Genomic DNA, 15,876 nt, shown 5'->3' with positions numbered 1-15,876 from the left:
ATTGCCTGTATGATGAGTGTGCATAGTCTATAAACCGTATACTTCGTAATTCAAGATGATGTTACTTTGTACCGGGATCTGAGTAAAAGGAGATATTTCTCCTGCTTTTACTTTGCTGTTAACAATTAGTAAGGAATTAAATTAAAGGTGTGTTTTATAATGTCTTTTCTACATACATGTTTTTGGTTTTTTTTGTTTGTTTGATGCCAGTGAGTACCTTTGGGGTTACCCCAGCAGTTGGTGGCCTCTCTTCTGGAACGGTTGGGGAAGCCTCGACAGCACTGAGTTCAGCAGCCCAGGTAGCTTTGCAGTCTCTCTCTCATGCAATGGCCTCAGCCGAGCAACAGCTCCAGGTGCTGCAAGAGAAACAGCAGCAGCTTTTGAAGCTTCAGCAACAGGTTGGAGGCTATTTGGCTATTTTTTAATGCTGTCTCTAAACTTCAAAAGCTGAGAAAGTAGTTGCAGAGCTAGTCACCTCTTTTTTTTTGTTCCTCTCAATAGTGTATTTGAGGAAGGAACAGCTCTTGACTGAGGATCACACTTACTAAGCAAAATGCTGAGAGTGTCTCCCATGTTGCTTTGGTCTTTCAGACCTTTTTTTTGTGTATTTTGAGGATGGGTTGGGAGTTTGTAATCAACACTAAGTCTTAATACGTAAGCGTATCAGTCCGAAACTGAAGAAAGCTCACTGAAATGAAAAGCACAGTTGCAGACACAGGGAAGTACCAGTCATAAAGCCATTGTCAGTATGAAGCTTGGCTGTGTACTTTGCAATTCAGTTGTAAGTTTTTTTTATTATTTTTTGATTAATTACTTAATTACTCATTTTTCTCAGCAATTGAGGTCAAATTCAATAGAGTTTCATTTTTCAGCTTATAGTTGGACATCTAACATGCCTATGTTGAAGGTAGCTTGGATTTATTAAATCTAGTTTTATAATGAAAGTTGAACTTGTAGTTCAATAATACTACTGTGTTCACAAGCAGTATTATCTGCTACATACACTGCTTTCATTTCCCTCACAGAAAGCTAAGCTGGAAGCAAAACTGCATCAGACAACAGCGGCAGCAGCAGCAGCAGCATCAGCAGTTGGTCCTGTTCACAACTCTGTGCCTTCTAATCCAGTAGCAGCCCCAGGGTTCTTCATCCATCCTTCAGATGTCATTCCACCCACACCAAAAACAACTCCTCTGTTCATGACTCCACCTTTGACTCCACCTAATGAGGCAGTTTCTGCTGTTATTAATGCAGAGCTTGCTCAGCTTTTTCCTGGTTCAGTCATTGATCCCCCAACAGTTAACCTTGCAGCACATAACAAAAATACAAGCAAGTCTAGAACGGTAATTAGTTTTCTTTTTTTTTCTTATAGAAAGAAGATGCTGTAAGCCTTATCAGGATCTAGTTTGTACTTGAGTGCTAGTAAATATCTGTTTATTTGGATGAGATGTGAAAACTGGATCACTACATTTAGACTCTGTGATAAGGAATACTTATGAAAGCAAGATAGATAGTTGTTATAGTACCTCAAATGGTTTCTTTTAATTGGAGCTAGCTTAACTATATAAGGGGTTATTAATCCTTTGAACTTAGTAGTTAATATATTCTGATGGTTCATGCTCAAATCTAAATGTTGTCAAAATTGTGCATCTTTAAATAAAAAGAGGTTTTCTTACAGTCTTTTGTAAAGAACAGCTTATTATAAATGCATAGGTTCTAATGACTTAATTTTACTGATGTTTTCCCACTCCTCAGAATCCACTTGGATCCGGCCTTGCTCTTGCAATATCTCATGCTTCACATTTTCTTCAACCTCCACCTCATCAGTCAATTATTATAGAGCGAATGCACTCAGGTAAAACCAGAATTCCTAATAATAATTTTGACACATTTTCTAAAAAGAAGTGGAATATTTTCCAGGGTCTTAAGTAAGTTGCTTAGCCTCAGTCTCACTTGGCTTTTCAAAGAAAAGATATTTCTCAGTTAGCATTTCTGTTGTATCTGGAAGTTCAAGCCTCAGCATTCAGTGATGTTTATAAAGTTGAAAAATCCTGGGGGCTGGGGGGAATATGTTGGGTCTTTGGACAGAGCACCTGTTCTGAAATAATGCATAAAAAGCATAACAACATAAATTAAGTCAAAGCCAACATTTTCTTTACAAAGGGTGCAAGCTATAGTGAGAGATTCTGAGATTGTGCAGCTATATTTAACCTCAAATAGACACCTTTTGAACAATATATAAACAGTGGCTTTATTGTTTGAGAAGTAACATCTTTTTGCTGGTTAGCATGCACTGGTATTTTAGGCAATCCTGTGTTTTTCCCCTAGGAGCAAGAAGATTTGTGACCTTAGATTTTGGAAGACCTATATTGCTGACAGATGTATTGATTCCCACTTGTGGGGATTTGGCTTCTTTGTCAATTGACATCTGGACTTTAGGAGAAGAAGTGGATGGAAGGCGACTGGTAGTGGCTACTGACATTAGCACACATTCACTTATTTTACATGACTTGTTGCCACCCCCAGTTTGCAGGTTTATGAAGGTAAAAGGAGATAGACTGTATACTCTGTCTTTTAAACTCTTGATCTTTGTTAGTATGGGAACTTTCTCTTAAGTTCTCTTCAGACCAAGCTTGAGTTGGCTGTAAAATTTGTATGAATATTCAACTTGGTGTTTATTTTGCCTGTTTTGATACAATTGTGTTATAGTATAGTTGTGTTCTCTTTCAGATCACTGTTATTGGTCGATACGGTAGCACAAATGCCAGAGCAAAAATCCCATTAGGATTTTATTATGGCCATACCTATATCTTGCCCTTTGAAAATGAGCTGAAACTAATGCATGATCCCCTCAGAGGAGAAGGTGAAGCTGCAAATCAGCCAGAAATTGACCAACATTTGGCAATGATGGTTGCGTTGCAAGAAGACATACAGTGCAGGTTAGAATAAAAACATATGTGTACTTGCTAGTTATTTTAACTTAAGACACTGGGATACCATAATGTTATAGATGTCTTTTTTTCTTCCCATGATATTCTTCAGACCAAAGAAAAGTCTGCCTGTGTTGTAGAGTTGTTAGAGTGAATAGCAATAACAAAGACTACACTGGGGTTTTTTTTTCAGTATCTGTTTTAACAGTGCATTCAAAATGGACCAAAGTCATCTTCAGGCAGGTTGACTGTCAAATGTGTTGCCGTTCGCTGATGTCCATTGAATTGTGTGTTGGAATGTTCCCCTTTAGGTACAATTTGGCCTGTCATCGGTTGGAAATCCTTCTGCAGAGTATTGACCTGCCACCACTCAATAGTGCTAACAATGCCCAGTACTTTTTACGAAAGCCAGACAAGGCAGTAGAGGAAGATAGCAGAGTATTTTCTGCTTACCAGGACTGCATTCAGCTACAGCTTCAACTCAACTTGGCTCACCATGCTGTTCAGAGGCTCAAAGTAGCTTTAGGTGCAAGCAGGAAAACACTGAAGGAGCAATCTGATCCAAAAGAGTTGATTCAGATGTCATCCACAGAACAGTTACGCACCATCATTAGATACTTACTGGATACTTTGCTTAGTTTGCTTCATTCTTCCAATGGTTAGTATTTTTTGAGGTTTTGATATTTTTGTCATGTTTGTAGAAACAATTTCCAAGTGTTTCTATTTTTTGATCTGTACTTTCCCACTATAAAGCTTTTAAACTGTGTTCAGATACGTTTTACTATGATTTTAGTAGGTGGTAACATACAGTGTAAAGTTTCACCAGTGGCATCATGCTGACCTAACTACTTCCTGCTCCCAAAAAGGACAGGAGAAGAGGTCGAGGTCCTTTTCCCTTTTCCCTAGTCCTGGCTGAATATTCCTTTGTTCAGATACTCATCTGATCTGTGGGCTGATTCAGTTTGCTGAAGCAACAGAAGACTGCCCAGGCAGAATTACTCTTATTGTTTTCATTGGTAGAATCAGCCTGTGGAAGGGTCTGTGAGCATTGAAACCTGTGCAACACTGGGAATGGATTAGGCAGTTAGAAGTGGGGAGGGGAAACAGAAATTGCTTCTGTGGGAGGGGAAAAAAAAGTCATAAAACTAGAATCTCTACTCAGTTCATGATTTTTAATATCCAGTAAGGATTTTTATTTCCTAAACTTGCCATTGAAAGAGTTCTTGGAGAATCGAAATTGAAAAGTCTGAGTAGGAGTGGTGGGTTTGGGGTGGGGGTGGGGGAGCAAAAGCAGAACATTGTTCTATTGATAGGTGTGTCTGTCTTGTAATTTTCTGTGCTAGTTTGTTCTTAAGCATAATGATGGTTTGGTTTTGCTTTGTGTAGATTCCATGGTGGGTATTTGCACTGACATGAAATTGATTTGGTTTTGACCAAATGGCCTGGTCTTTATGGGTTACTTGCAAATTACCATCTCCCCATGTGTTCCCTCCTCCTTCCCCCTGTGCCAATTAGTCTAATCATAATAGTTTTAAAAACTTCCTGCAAACTTTTTCGTCCTATGTTTTCAAGCCATTGTCTCCTAAAACATAGTTACTTGTTCTCTTTTTGTAAAAGGGCACTCTGTTCCTGTGGTTCTGCAAAGTACTTTTCATGCTCAGGCTTGTGAAGAATTATTTAAACACCTATGTATCAGTGGAACCCCAAAGATACGACTGCATACTGGCCTTCTGCTTGTTCAGCTCTGTGGAGGAGAAAGATGGTGGGGTCAATTTCTCTCAAACGTACTGCAGGAATTATACAATTCAGAACAGCTTCTCATATTCCCACAAGACAGGTAAGGTCTAAGTCTATGTTGCTACATTACCTGTGGATCACTTAAATAATTCCATTGTTCATAACTTAACATTGGAATTGACAAAATGTGACAAGCATATTTATCCATCTATTCCATTGATTTGAGAGATAGTCCCACAAAAGCACTGCAAACAATAAATGACTGATTGCACTTATTTATTTCACGTATTTCGTGCTTGCACCACAATAAGTTGCTATTTTTCCTTACTTGGAGATCTTCACATACCTATCAGGATTGTTCCCCAGTGTCAAAAATTGCCTTCTCCTTTAGCAGGCTTAAATGCACCCTCATCATAGAGCTGCTCTTCTAATGCATTTGGAAGTAGGATTGAGACCGGAAAGCACACTATTAGCATTTAATAAAAAAGATTTCTCTGAGATAAGAGCAAACAAGCATAGAGTTGAGCCTTGAATGTTAGATGTATTGATTGTTTCAGGTTATTGATTGAGTTCTTTGATATTCTAAACATGAGCATTTTATTTTAATCAAACTTTTACTGTTCTGTGGCTTTCTGCCTTCTTTGGACAGCAACATTTATATTTTCACAGAATCACAGAATGTTAGGGATTGGAAGGGACCTCGAAAGATCATCTAGTCCAATCCCCCTGCCGGGGCAGGATTGCCTAGACCATATCACACAGGAACGCGTCCAGGCGGGTTTTGAATGTCTCCAGAGAAGGAGACTCCACAACCTCTCTGGGCAGCCTGTTCCAGTGTTCGGTTACCCTCACCGTAAAGAAGTTTTTCCTCATATTTAAGTGGAACCTCCTGTGTTCCAGCTTGCACCCATTGCCCCTTGTCCTGTCAAGGGATGTCACTGAGAAAAGCCTGGCTCCATCCTCATGACACATGCCCTTTACATATTTATAAACATTAATGAGGTCACCCCTCAGTCTCCTCTTCTCCAAGCTAAAGAGACCCAGCTCCCTCAGCCTCTCCTCATAAGGGAGATGTTCCACTCCCTTAATCATCTTCGTGGCTCTGCGCTGGACTCTCTCTAGCAGTTCCCTGTCCTTCTTGAACTGAGGGGCCCAGAACTGGACACATGATCTTTTAAATTTTCATGATTTTTTAAAATGAATTAATTCAAGGATAAAGGAATACGTGGATTTGATTCTCTATCCCTGCTATTCAGTATATCATATGAAATAGGAAATAAAATGGAGGAGATCTTGTTTCAGATGTACGAAGGGGGATGCTCTGCTGACCTCTTGAGGGTGAAAGAGAAAACGTTCACCCTAAAATGCTGCATTATCCTTATAACAATAGAACATGAAATGCAGTTCACTTGCTGGGCTACAGTACTGCTTTCCATAGCAATCTGCTTGGGTCTCAGATGAAAGCCTAGGGTTGTATTGTTCTATAAGGGGTGTTTCAGAATATTGCTGGATCTGAAAAAGAAATAAGATCTTAAATATGTAAATTTTATTTTTAGGGTCTTCATGTTGCTTTCTTGCATTGGCCAAAGATCGCTTAGCAACAGTGGTGTTTTAGAAAGTTTACTTAATCTCCTGGATAACCTGCTGTCACCACTGCAACCTCATTTACCTGTGCACAGAAGAACTGAAGGTAGTCCTCTAATTTGGGAAACTATATTTTCATATTCATTATAAGCTAGAAAATTGAGATACTAGCTCACAATTTTTGGTGTATTGAAAGAAGAAATTGCGTGTTTACTCTATTCCAAAACACAGTTGTCTTAAAATGTGCTGAAACTTCTTATTCTTTAAGTGCTAAAAGAGATTCCTCCCCCCCATCCCCTTGTTTAAACCTGAGCAAAATCTATTTGGTTGCTTTTAATTCATCTAGGAAGCTTTAAAGTTTTAACAAAGTGGGGGGAACGTTCAATGTGTAGACAGCCCTAGTCGCTCTAGTGAATGACTTTGGAATTTGCTGCTTTGGAAAGAAGTGCCCCTGTTTCTCATGAGATCCTTTCTAAGTTTCAAGCTTGTGAGGTGCAACGCGGTTATGAAGACAAGTTTGTGAGGTGTATCTCCATGGTTTCTGCGAACTACGTAGGCTTTTTTGTAATCACAAGGAATTTACAACTTTTTGACCCTAAAAAATTACTGAAATTATATTCTCCAGACTGGATTTTCTTTGAGTGTTTTCTTAACTATCCTAAGGTTGAAGAAAATGCTTGCTTTTGAGAACATCAAACTCTAGGCTACTTCATTTGTTACGTATATGTAGCAGAGCATTGCAGGAGATGTGTTTGTTGTTTAAATTTCTTAGTGTTGTGAAGTTGGTAAATGCCAGCTGAGACTCTGTCCTTACTTTTTAACTTGTCTCCTGATGTACACAAGCCTACAGCTGATGTCAGAAGCTGTCCTATTGCTTCCCATTGGTCTACCATGTACTTTCTCTATCTTGGCCATATCCTGCTGTAGTCTCTAACTAGTCTGAGGCAAACCCAAGCTTACGTCTCCTCTACCCCTGTTTGCACTCTCCCCACAGCTGCCAATTCCTTTCATAGCTCTTGCCTTACTAGTAGTCCTCACGGAGGACTTTAGGAAGCAGAAGTAACTGATACTTCAGAGCTTTATTTGCTGGTCTTCCAGCTTCCTTCTTCCTGGACAGTACAGGTGAGTACTAGGGCATTATTATGTGTGGTGGAAGCATCAGGTACAGCAGAAGAAATTCCTGTTTGAGAACCATCACGCATAACTAAGGGCCAAAGGGGTAAAAACTTACTGGGGAAAAAGTCAGAAAACAAAGGACAATCAGAGCAAGAGGTGAGTGTTGTGGGTAGAGAGAAGTTGTAAACTTTGAGGTAGAGGGGGGGAAAAGGAATGAGCAAAAGATACTTGGAAGGAGACAGAGAAGCTGAAACTTTTTTTTAAGAGATAAAAGGAAAATAAATGCACTTGTTTAAACAGAAGTATGAAAAGGTATATACTTCACTCTGTAGCAGGCTCCTTCCTTTTTATTCTGCCAACCAAAAAAGGTGTGTAGCAATCACCAGTGCTACTCATTTCGATTCTTGCCATTTAGTGTGCAGTTCCTGATCAGGTCCTGTCATGAGGAGGCCTCCTGTTCCTCTGCCTGCTTGGGGTGGGCTGCTTTCTGCCAGTGTGGACAGGAAACTGGAGTTAAGTCAGGGCCTGCATCCTATTGCTTGGGCTGCCAAGAGCTGCATCGATTTTGGACAAGTTGTTTCTGTGCCTTAGTTTTCTTGTTTGATCTGGAATTAATAATAGTTTGAGTAAATTAAAGCTTTTTTGAGGTCAGTGTATGAAAAGTGTAGTATAGTTAAATGTGGCTTAGCACAGTGCACAGGATGAAAATTGCATGTAACGTCTAGTACTAATGACTTTGCTGTATTGATATTATGTAAAAGTATGCTATTTGCATAATGACTGTGATGAAGTGGTCATTAATTGTAGCTTTCTAGTCTTTGTTGATCACCCATGAGTTCACTTTAGAAATGTTCATTTAGATTTGCTTATGCACACGAAGATTTTTCTCACATGATGTGTAAGATATGGGGTTTTTTCCCTCCTGCCTGCACAAAAATACTGCATTTGATGTGTGAGACTGAAATAGGCAATAGCCAGTCATTAGTGCCGCCAGCGCGTTCATCTAATCTGGACTCAGTCTTGGCTTTCCTGCATCTTATTCAAATGGCTACATGAAAATACCCTAACAAAGGAGTGAAAAGGAAGGTATTTGAGTGCACAGTTATAACTGATGGAGGAATTCTACACTGGAATTTGAGACGTCTAATTTGTGTGCTTTAATACAAGCAGCTGTCATTCTGCATTTGGTATTTAGGAAATTTAGACATACAGTTTCTGACTTTTTTTTTTTTTTAAAATGCTGCTTAATTTTTGACTTTTAACAGTAGAGGTGAAGCTTTTGACTTCTGACTTCATCAGACTAGGAGAACTGTGACATTTTCTCTTGCACCTGACTTTATACTGCATGTTTGATTTCTTCCCTCATTTATGAGTGCTCAGAGTCTTATCCTCATTTAAAAAAAAAAGGGAGTGGCATCTTTGTGGCCTAGTGAAATGTGTGCCATCTAATGCTTTTTATGATTTCTTTAAAACTAGTTTGTTTTGGCTTCAAAACTTTATTAAGGCACTCAAATCTATTTATTTTGAAGGAGTTTTAGACATTCCCATGATCAGCTGGGTTGTAATGCTGGTGTCCAGACTACTGGATTACGTAGCTACTGTTGAAGACGAAGCAGCCACAGCCAAGAAACCTCTAAATGGAAAAGACAGGGAACGATTTTTGACAGGTGTGTAACATATTATCAAAACTTGTTTCTATGGGCATTCGTTTGAGCGCTGTTCAAATACTTAAAATGTATTTTCAATTCACTGGAAAAACGAGATTTTAAAACCAGATGTGATCATTTTATTTGCGCTGTTGTGTGCTTCTTTATGTCCCTTTCTCCTTAGAAATATGACCTCTTTCATTTTTTTTAAAGTGAAAAATACAGGATTGATTTTATTTGTAAAATGTATATTATCGTCTGACTCTGGGACTGGGCAATTGAGAGTACACTGTGTTGAGACAGTTTGTATTGTGAGAAAGAGCAACAGTATGACTTCATAACTGCTTTGGTATTTGCCGTGGTATTTGTATCCAATATTTTTAAATGCTTTTTTTGTCTATTTTTTTTATTATTTAAGTGGATTAGCTATGGTTTTCTTTTAATATCTTTTCTAAAAATGAAAACTGTACAGCTTTTCTGTTATGGAAACTGTTCAGGTATTTTTAGTTAGGACAGTCTTGCTTACTTCTTTATATGTTTTAAAAATAATGAAATCAAGATGGTACCACTGCATTTTAAAATTACGCAGAAATATTGCCATCAGTGGTGATAGTTGTGTAACACTAAGAGAGTTAGATTTTGCTTGCTTCTTTAGTATTTAGTGTATGGAGACGCTAACCATTGCTGCAATGTAAATGCTTTTCTCTGGAGTTAAGTGGGGTTTAATAAGATAGATTAATATCTCCTTTTTTTTTCTATCTCCATTAGGAAACCAGTGGAGTTTTATAAATAATAGCCTTCACACTCAGAGTCTGAGCAGATCTACTAAAGGCAACAGTAGCCTAGATAGACTGTATTCCCGAAAGATCAGAAAACAGCTTGTGCATCATAAACAGGTGACTTCCAGCACGGTAGTGGCTATTTTCATGAAAGTATATCTCATAATATATCTCATTTCTTGAAAGAACAGCTATGGCCTTGGTATTCATTCAGCCTTGCTTTTGCATAAATCTGGTTCTGTAGCTAAAGGCTGCCTAACTACTTTGACATTCGTCTCAAACTGTGGGGCATGGGATCTGCTGGAAGAACAGATGTTGGCGTGTAGTGTTGCACTCTATGGCCCATATTGGACAATAAATATTTACTTTCTAGATAAATCTGGGTATACCTGAGTGCAAGCACCTAAGCTGTGATTTAAAAGTTGGTAATTCTTAAGATACAAAATTTTCATTTCTAAATGCAACCGTGCAGGTTTTATAACCCTAGTCATGTATGTCTTGAGGTCCTTTAAAAATACTGTTTCTTCTTAAACTTCATCTGTTCTGGGTCTGCTAGTGGCACCTTACACTGTCTTTGTTAAAATTGTATATAAACTGTATTTTAAAAGCTCAAGTTACAATTTGAACTGAAGGTAACTATCATATGAGCATACTGATCCTTTTAACATCTTATTGCTGAAATTTTCATTTTTTCCTATTAACATTTTCTTTTAGCAACTTAACTTATTAAAAGCAAAACAGAAGGCTTTGGTGGAACAGATGGAAAAAGAGAAAATACAAAGCAACAAAGGATCATCATACAAACTTTTAGTAGAACAGGCAAAACTAAAGCAGGCTACTTCAAAGGTATGATGCTCTGAAACTGTGACTGACTTCTTGTCTTTTGTGTGAAAAAACCTGTTCCTGAAAAGTAATTTTTGTCCTACGTTGACCTTATTTTAAAAAGTTGTTTCATCATGGCTGCTATAAAGTATATTTTGGTGCTGAAAACAGCAGCCATGTGGAAATTTTGTGCACTGTGAAAATTAGTTTATCCTTCTACAGGGATTTTTTTAGTAATCATGGCCAAAATCACTAATAATCTTATAGCTTTGGAAATGCCAGTTGTATCTTTAAACTTTGGTTAACATATACCAATAGAAATGTAAAATAATGTTTTATATGGCTAAATTTTATGTATTATATATACTCTTCTGGATGCTCTCCTGGTTGAGTAATCAGAAAATAATCATGCTGTCTCCCTGAACTAATAAATACAACTTTTGAGAATGTTTTCTGAGCTTTCTCAGAAGCTTCTTAGCTTCCTAAAAGTACTTGTCACGTAAGTTGTGGCATCTTGCAGTAAGCCCCAAATACCGAGAGTGGATGTGGTAGTTAAAGAATTATTTTGATTGTGAGATGAGGTGCTGAAACGTAGGGATTTATAGAGATGGCAACATGGACTTTGCAGGCAACACAAAAAAAAAGTGTAAATCTTTCTAGCTACCGAACGTAGGTATCTCTTTAAATATTTGCTCTCTGGTTACAGAAGTACTAACGTCTGTTAGGATGACTGAAAGTAGGCCTGTGGAAAGAGATTATAGAATGTTGGACCTTACAGGCGATCTAAAGGGAAATCTTACAACTTCCAGTAATAATGAAAAACCCCTCAAAATTTAAACACCAGCGTAAAAATAAAGCCCTAAGTTTTCACTAACTCTGCTTGTCAAGAGCTGTTCTTTCCTGCACTATCTTCTGCTTTCTTCCAGCAGGTTATATCAAGGGGGCTACTCCACTGGTGGCCCCCTTGAGACATCTTTAAATGAGTCACTGGCTGAAATATGCTGTCCAGCTACTTAAGCTTCATTTTATAGCAGCTATTTTGCACCAAAAAAGCATGTTGAACTAAAGAGTTTTCCCCTTGCAGTATCTTAACATCTAGTTATGGTATTACTGTACACTTGATAGTTGCATTTCATGCAGTTTTTAGTACCTCACCTACTAATCGCTTTCAGTTATGACAAGCTGTGAGTAACTTAAAGCATTTATTGCATTTAGGAGAAAGCTGAAACCTTCGTGTTAGTAAATAGTTCTTTTTCTGGTCTACTTCAGTAGCTACTACTTAAGTGAGATTATAAGAGGCCTTTGTGTTCTCTAATTTTAGACTGCTTGTGTAGCTGATTAAATGAACTGAGCTGCTAAATGTGTGCCCTTGGTGGATGGGAGGGTTAATAAAAGCACCTTCTTTTCTCCATTGAATTTGTAGACGCTCTGTCAAAAAGGTTGTAGTTTAGAGCCTTGATCAAGTATCAGACTAGTTCAATTTGTGGTGGCTAATGGACACTTTGTACCCTGGAAGTATGAAGTAAGTTAGAAATATTCATGATTTATCTAACATGAAGAACTGAGAAGTCAGCATTCTTGTAAGGGTAAATTTCCATATTAGCTATTTTTATATGCAGTTTGCTGCATGGTAACCATAGCTTTATATGCAGCTGTGGAAATATGAAAGAAACTTCTAAAATACATATTCTCAATATGTTTTATGACAAACATAAAGGCTTAATGGGCACTTGTACGGAACTGGATAATTTGGTTATGAGTCTGTCACCTGAGATAACGTGCTGCCAAAACAAATTTCTGCCAATAAAACCTTATTTCCATTTCAGATACTCGTATATTCTTAGACTCTTTTTTTTTTTTTTTAAAGTTGTACAGTTACTGTTATTGCTGCCTCAGATTTTCACTGGGAGAAGATTTAGAGGTTAGTTTTAAAACATAACTGTTGTTTCAAATTTAATTTCTGCAGCACTTCAAGGACTTAATACGCTTACGTCGGACTGCGGAATGGCCTCGCTCTACTTTAGATACAGAAGTATCAACAACAAAGGAAACTCCAGAAATAGAACCACTTCCATTTACACTGGCACATGAACGTTGTATTTCTGTAGTGCAGAAGCTGGCACTTTTTCTCTTGTCCATGGACTTTACTTGTCACGCAGATCTGCTTCTATTTGTTTGTAAGGTAAACAGAATACGGAACATCACTCTGTAGTTGCAATGAGACCGCATTAAATTAGCTTTCTATTACTGTTTTTTTTGCTGGCTTGATGGTAAAAATTAGCTGCAGCATTAAAATTTCTAGTAATTTCTGGTGAGGTAGTTTTTATGATCTGTCACCTTTTCTGTAATTTATGATGTGATGACTTCAAAATTGCGTAAAAAAAGTAAGCTTTAAAAAATATTTTCATATAATTACACTTGTAAAATTCTAAAATTTAAGCTAGTGAAAATATATAACTTACTTGTAAGCAAAATCTAATAATCGTGGAAATTAAAGCTATTACATATTTCCATAGTGTTAAATATGAATAGGCATATATTTGTGTTTTTTTTTTTTTAATAGGTTCTTGCTAGAATTGCAAATGCTACAAGACCAACAATTCATTTATGTGAGATTGTAAATGAGACTCAGTTGGAAAGATTATTGCTGCTTCTTGTTGGAACTGACTTTAACAGAGGAGACATCTCTTGGGGAGGAGCATGGGCTCAGTATTCTCTGACTTGTATGCTGCAGGATATTCTAGCAGGTTTGTTTTAAGTTCATATTTTTCAGAATGTACATTACACTTCAAACTTTCTTACTTTAATGTTTCAGAGTTTTTTTTATTATTAGAACATGCTGACACTATTAAGATAGTAAAAAAAAAAATCATAAAATTGAGATTAGTGTGTAAAAAATGCAATTTAAAATTGCAATTACAGTCAATCCTGAATTAGTGACTACTGCATTGAAATGTTAATATTTATGTGACCCTGATTATTTGAAAATTATTCAGAACTCCTCCCCTTGGAGAAGTAGCCCTTAGAGAATTTAGAGTTAGATGAAGAAAAACAAACAGTTGGCCTAGACACTGGGATGTTAATTTGTAACTGGAATAAAGCTTGAAATGGAGTTGTCTGCTTAATCTAATACATAGGAGAGTTGTTGGCACCTATAGCAGCTGAAGCTATGGAAGAAAGTGCTTTGGGGGAAGATGCTGGAGCTTCAGCTGGGGATTCTGATGACTCTCTCCAGCAGTCCACAGTTCAGTTAGTGGAAACAATAGATGAGCCTTTGACACATGACATCACAGGTAAATTATTCCATGATCTTGACGTGTATATGTATACTAAAAAAGTAAAAAAACCTTTGCTGTTACTCATCAATCAAAGTATCAGTAAAGGATTTTTGGTGATAGGATAATTAGTTTCTGAAAATATGGGCAGAATATAAGCAATACTTCAACTTAGTTTTACATCCGATCAGTAAAAAATGGTTATTTTTCCAATTATTTAAAAACAGCAGCTTGATTGCATTCCTTAACTTTTTCCACTAAGAGCTGTAATACTAAAAGCCTTGAAATTATCCATTAAGTGTATGATATATCCACGTTTTATAATCTGTTATACTCTTTTAATCATTCAAAGGTGCTCCGCCTCTGTCATCTTTGGAAAAAGATAAGGACATTGACCTTGAATTACTGCAAGACCTGATGGAAGTTGATATTGATCCTTTGGATATTGATTTGGAAAAAGATCCCCTTGCAGCCAAGGTCTTCAAGGTATGACACACCTGAGTTTTCAGGATAAACTTTACTTCGGAAATAGTAAAATCGTTTCTCTCTTACACTTCTTCATTAGTGGTATTTGATGTCTCAGAGCTGCTTTTAGCTTTTTATAAAGGTTTAATGTAGAATGACAGGAAAGAATGTAAAGATTGTGTTCACACCTCGGATGTGTTCATATCTCAGTTGACCACAAAATATTTTGCTTTTGCATGAAGATATCTCTTTAAACAAGAACTTCTCTGTTTATTCGTACTTTAGCACATGTTAAAGGCAACAAAAGCATTAATATAAAAGAAAAATAAGATTTTGTCCTGTCCTTTTTTATTAAGAATAGAGTGCCATTTGCTTCTGCAATTGATCTTAAGAGTTACTACTGCTAGTATTGTGTTTAAAAAAAAAAAAAAAAAAAAAAAAGTCAGCAGTAGCTAGCGCTCAGACCAGCTTCAGACTATGAAGAGAAGCAACTAACTTCAAAACTTATTTCGCTGTGGAACAAGAAAATTATTAAATGTTTTCATACTATAAATCGAAGCTAAACACATCAGAGTAAGTAAAGTTACATTTAGATGTAATAGTATATTGTCCTGGTATATTAAAAAACAAAAATATTTTGGTTATAAAGAAACACAAGTGTTCATAATAAAATGTTGAGTTTCTTTTCTCTGTCCATAAGGATGACGCTCTCATTTGGAGTTTTCCCACTCCTCTCACTATTAACTTAAACCTTCAGCCTCATTTGGATTAACCTAAAGTATCTTAGGATTAACTTAAAGTATCTCACCACTTGCTCAGACAACACTAAATTGTCTTTCTTTTCTATATTCCCTCATGTCCTTCCACTGATTACCTGTCATGTAAAGATTTTTTTCTTTAAATCTCAACCTACCAAAAATTCCACTTACTGCTTGGTTTTTGTGTTACTGGTATTTCCCTTCGTCTTTATTCTGCTATCATTTCATGTGGCAGTACTCCTTAGTTCACTTCATCCACAGGTATCTTCATGATGTTATTGCCTGACTGGATGTCCTCTAAAAAACAGCCAGAAAAACACTTCTTCATTCTTAATCATTTTTAAGATTTGCTTCTGTATCTGTAAAATGACAGATGATATTGGATCTTGCCATTAAAAAGATAGGCATCCACAAATTGCCTTCATACTGTCTTACATAACTATTTTTTTTCCTGTGATCCATATGCTTTCTTGGTGTCTTGAATTATGACACTTGAGTAGAGATTATTCAACTCTTTCTTTTGCAGAGCTCAGTACAAATAAACCCTGAGCCTCACTGAGGCTTCAAGGTACTTCAATAGTACAGTTAATAATATAGTATTCTGTCTTGATAAATAACTTCTCAAAATATCTGTGTGATACCCCACTTGCGAATTTAAAATATGGTACCAATATGTGAGTAAAAACTGATGATAACATTTTCAAATTGGCTTCTTGAATCTTTGAGACAGCTAATTGCATTGCTGGATTTTGACAATCACTAAGGGT

At 37.0% G+C, this 15,876-nt stretch overlaps 1 protein-coding gene across 3 annotated transcripts in view; it reads left to right on the top strand.

The window, feature by feature from the left end:
* The window catches only part of BIRC6 (baculoviral IAP repeat containing 6), a 194,194-nt gene that overhangs the window by 63,367 nt on the left and 114,951 nt on the right, over positions 1-15,876 (top strand). For 2 of the 3 annotated variants that reach the window (XM_068415930.1, XM_068415945.1), the window contains 15 exons: positions 211-398; positions 1,026-1,340; positions 1,753-1,852; positions 2,326-2,540; positions 2,728-2,936; positions 3,239-3,585; positions 4,545-4,764; positions 6,221-6,354; positions 8,894-9,031; positions 9,779-9,921; positions 10,504-10,635; positions 12,578-12,793; positions 13,175-13,358; positions 13,749-13,904; positions 14,239-14,372. In XM_068415930.1, coding sequence (XP_068272031.1) covers positions 211-398; positions 1,026-1,340; positions 1,753-1,852; positions 2,326-2,540; positions 2,728-2,936; positions 3,239-3,585; positions 4,545-4,764; positions 6,221-6,354; positions 8,894-9,031; positions 9,779-9,921; positions 10,504-10,635; positions 12,578-12,793; positions 13,175-13,358; positions 13,749-13,904; positions 14,239-14,372 — 2,831 coding nt within the window. The remainder of the gene's footprint in view (positions 1-210; positions 399-1,025; positions 1,341-1,752; positions 1,853-2,325; positions 2,541-2,727; positions 2,937-3,238; positions 3,586-4,544; positions 4,765-6,220; positions 6,355-8,893; positions 9,032-9,778; positions 9,922-10,503; positions 10,636-12,577; positions 12,794-13,174; positions 13,359-13,748; positions 13,905-14,238; positions 14,373-15,876) is intronic. The other variant, XM_068415935.1, reaches the window with a different exon arrangement.

This window comes from Nyctibius grandis, chromosome 1, assembly GCF_013368605.1.
Source record: "Nyctibius grandis isolate bNycGra1 chromosome 1, bNycGra1.pri, whole genome shotgun sequence".
NCBI classification, from domain to species: Eukaryota; Metazoa; Chordata; class Aves; order Nyctibiiformes; family Nyctibiidae; genus Nyctibius; species Nyctibius grandis.
The sequence above is the reverse complement of the archived record's forward strand: the minus strand, read 5'-3'. Positions and strand labels throughout refer to the sequence as shown.